The 3,845-nt window shown below is 42.4% G+C and overlaps 1 protein-coding gene across 1 annotated transcript in view; it reads left to right on the top strand.

The window, feature by feature from the left end:
- LOC107299797 (ranBP-type and C3HC4-type zinc finger-containing protein 1) overlaps nt 1–3,845 on the top strand; it is a gene marked incomplete at its 3' end in the record, with an annotated part of 17,626 nt that overhangs the window by 10,665 nt on the left and 3,116 nt on the right. The window contains exons 8-9 of the mRNA XM_029286873.1: nt 1,653–1,813; nt 2,652–2,763. Coding sequence (XP_029142706.1) covers nt 1,653–1,813; nt 2,652–2,763 — 273 coding nt within the window. The remainder of the gene's footprint in view (nt 1–1,652; nt 1,814–2,651; nt 2,764–3,845) is intronic.

Below are 3,845 nucleotides of genomic sequence, written 5' to 3'. Positions count from 1 at the left end.
ACAAACCGTCCCGTCCCGGCTGCGAAATGTGCTGCAGCGAACGACCCCTGAATTACGTCATCCCGGAAGGCTATCAGCTGGATGCAGAGGAGCGAGAATGGCTGCAAAGGGATTTGGAAGCCACACGCCAGTACGAGCAGGTGAGGGGTGGGGCTTGCCAGCCACACCTGGGTGGAGGGATTGATCTGAAGAGCCCTGGTGGTGCCGTGGTTAGAATGCTGCGTTGCAGGCTGACTCTGCCCACTGCCAGCAGTTCGATCCTGGCTGGCTCAAGGTCGACTCAGCCTTCCATCCTTCCGAGGTCGGTAAAATGAGGACCCAGATTGTTGGGGGGACAACAGGCTGACTCTGTAAACTGCTTAGAGAGGGCTGTAAAGCAATGTGAAGCGGTATATAAGTCTTAAGTGCTAGTGTTCTATCCACCCTCTATATCTCTCATCTATCTGTCATCTCTGTCTCTACATATTCTCTCTCTCCTCTTTCTCTCTCTATCTCATCTATCTCATCTCTATCTATCTATCTATCTAAAGTGCTATTTCTATTTCTCTACTCTACTCTACTCTATTGCCATGGTATATAAATGCTATTTCTACTCTAATCTACTCTACTCTACTGCCATGGTGTATAAGTGCTATTTTTATTTCACTCTACTCTACTCTACTCTACTCTACTCTACTCTACTCTACTCTACTCTACTCTACTCTACTCTATTGACATGGTATATAAGTGGTATTTCTATTTCACTCTACTCTACTCTACTCTACTCTACTCTATTGACATGGTATATGCTATTTCTATTTCACTCTACTTTACTTTACTCTACTCTACTGCCATGGTATATAAGTGCTATTTCTATTTCACTCTAATGTACTCTACTCTACTCTACTCTACTCTACTCTACTGCCATGGTATATAAGTGGCATTTCTATTTCACTCTACTCTACTCTACTCTACTCTACTCTACTCTACTCTACTCTACTCTATTGCCATGGTATATAAGTGCTATTTCTATTTCACTCTACTCTGCTCTACTCTACTCTACTGCCATGGTATATAAGTGCTATTTCTATTTCACTCTACTCTACTCTACTCTACTCTACTCTACTCTACTCTACTCTACTCTACTGCCATGGTATATAAGTGCTATTTCTATTTCACTCTTCTCTGCTCTACTCTACTCTACTCTATTGCCATGGTATATAAGTGCTATTTCTATTTCACTCTACTCTACTCTACTCTACTCTACTCTACTCTACTCTACTCTACTCTACTCTACTCTACTCTACTCTACTCTACTCTACTGCCATGGTATATAAGTGCTATTTCTATTTCACTCTACTCTACTCTACTCTACTCTACTCTACTCTACTCTACTCTACTCTACTCTACTCTACTCTACTCTACTGCCATGGTATATAAGTGCTATTTCTATTTCACTCTTCTCTGCTCTACTCTGCTCTACTCTACTCTACTCTATTGCCATGGTGGCGCAGTGGTTAGAATGCAGTGTTGCAGGCTGAATAGAAAATAGAATAGAAAATGGAATGGAATAGAATAGAATATCCTTATTATTGTGTAACTCAAAACAAAATTAAGTCATTAAAAGCCAAACAGGTAAGAAACTGTACCCTCCCATCTCTCTTTGGTTACAGGTGGAAGAAGAAGAGAAAGAGAGAAACTATAAGCAACTCCTGGAGTGGGACAACCAGAATTTGGTGCTTTCTGAGGAAGCCATTCAGTGCCCAATCTGCTTCATGAACCTGGAGCCTGGAGAGGGGGTGACCCTCCGGGAATGTCTCCATTCCTTCTGCAAGTAAGCTTTGGCTCCAAGGTCTTAGGAGACATCTAAGATGGGTTTATGTAACTGGTCTCCCTAGTATGGGAATTGCTAGTTCCTACCTTGGTGATCTCTTGATGGTCTTAGGAGACATCTAAGATGGGTTTAGGTAACTGGTCACCCTAGTATGGGAATTGCTAGTTCTTATTTCGGTGATCTCTTGATGGTCTTAGGAGACATCTAAGATGGGTTTCCATAATTGGTTACTCTAGTATTGGAATTTCTGGTTCCTACCTCAGTGATATCTTGATGGTTTAGGAGACAGCTAAGATGGGTTTATGTAACTGGTCACCCTAGTATGAGAATTGCCAGTTCCTACCTTGGTGATCTCTTGATGGTCTTAGGAGACATCTAAGATGGGTTTATGTAACTGGTCACCTTAGTATGGGAATTGCTAGTTCTTATTTCGGTGATCTCTTGACGGTCTTAGGAGACATCTAAGATGGGTTTCCATAATTGGTCACTCTAGTATTGGAATTGCTAGTTCCTACCTCAGTGATTTCTTGATGGTTTAGGAGACAGCTAAATTCAGAGCTCTTGGTGATCAAGAGGTATCAAAGCGTGTGGTCCTTGGTGCTGTCTGAGCTTGGTGGTTTTCTTGCAGACATTTCATTACCCAACTAGGGAACCTCATCAGTGCTAGCATCAAGCTCAGAGAGCCCCAAGGACCTCACAGTTCAACCCTCAGCTACAAATACTCTCTTCTGTCGGTGTCCAGGTGTGCTCTTCGTGGCCATATCAGAATTCTCTGGAAGTTCTTGGAGTGGTTCAGTTGTATGATGATCTCTTCTGTACTTTCTCCCTGCATCCTCAGGGACTGCTTGAGAGGGACCATCCTCAACAGCCCAGAACCGGAGGTCAAATGCCCCTACATGGACGATAACTACTCTTGTCCCGGACAGCTGCTGGACCGCGAGATCAAAGCGGTGAGTATCCTAATGGACCTCCAAACCAGTGTTTCGTCCCCACTTCTACTCTTAACGTTCCTCACCCCTGCCCCAAGAAGAGAAGAGCTGTGGCTTTCCAGAAGATACCCACCCTCAGGCCCAACACACAAAGGGTGAAGGATGCTGGGGCTTGTAGTTCAGCAACATCTGGAGCAAGGTCTCCTAACCACTGAGATTGGAGAACATATTTGGAATTTTGATCGTACACTGCTCTCACAAAATGGTGGACACAGCAGATATAATCACAGGAGATAGATAGACCAGTCTGACAAATTCTCAGGTTATTTTCCTGCCTGTCTAATCTATATCTAACCCATCTATCCATCCGTCTCTCTGTCATCTTTCTAACTTTCTATGTCTAGAATCTATCTAATCTACAGTATTGTATATCTATCATCTATCTTTCAATTAGCTATCACGTGTATCTATGTATCAATTTATCCATCCCTCTATGTTTCTATCACCTGTATCATCTATCTATCTTTATTGATCTATCTAATTGCTATCATCTGTCCATCCATCCATCCATCTCCATCCATATCTATCTATCTATCTGTCTGTCTGTCTGTCTGTCTGTCTGTCTGTCTGTCTGTCTGTCTATCTATCTATCTATCTAATCTTTTATCTATCTATCTATCTATCTATCTATCATCTATCTATCTATCTATCTATCTATCTATCTATCTATCTATCTATCTATCTATCTATCTATCTATCTATCTATCTATCTATCTATCTATCTATCTATCATCGTGCCAGTTTTTACCAAAACTATCATAAAACGTGGCCATGTGACCAGGAAGACTGGTCACATGACTGTGGCTATTAGAACTTTGTATCTGGCTTATAAGTGGCCTTTTTGAGGTCGGTCATAATTTTGACAAGGTCGCTAAGCAACCAGTTGTAAGTCGAGGACCACCTACCTCCTCCTCCTGCTGTGGGTTCCACAGGCTAAAATTTCATGGAACGATTGTCCCAGCAGATTGTCCCTGTTTGAGCAGGATCAGGAGGAGCAGCTGGAACACCCTGCAAAGATCTTCTCTAAATTCTTCTCCATTTCA

Source organism: Protobothrops mucrosquamatus, unplaced genomic scaffold (genome assembly GCF_001527695.2).
Source record: "Protobothrops mucrosquamatus isolate PMUCROS unplaced genomic scaffold, P.Mucros_1.0 scaffold5493, whole genome shotgun sequence".
Classification (NCBI taxonomy): domain Eukaryota; kingdom Metazoa; phylum Chordata; class Lepidosauria; order Squamata; family Viperidae; genus Protobothrops; species Protobothrops mucrosquamatus.
This window is presented reverse-complemented; position numbering and strand designations above follow the sequence as displayed.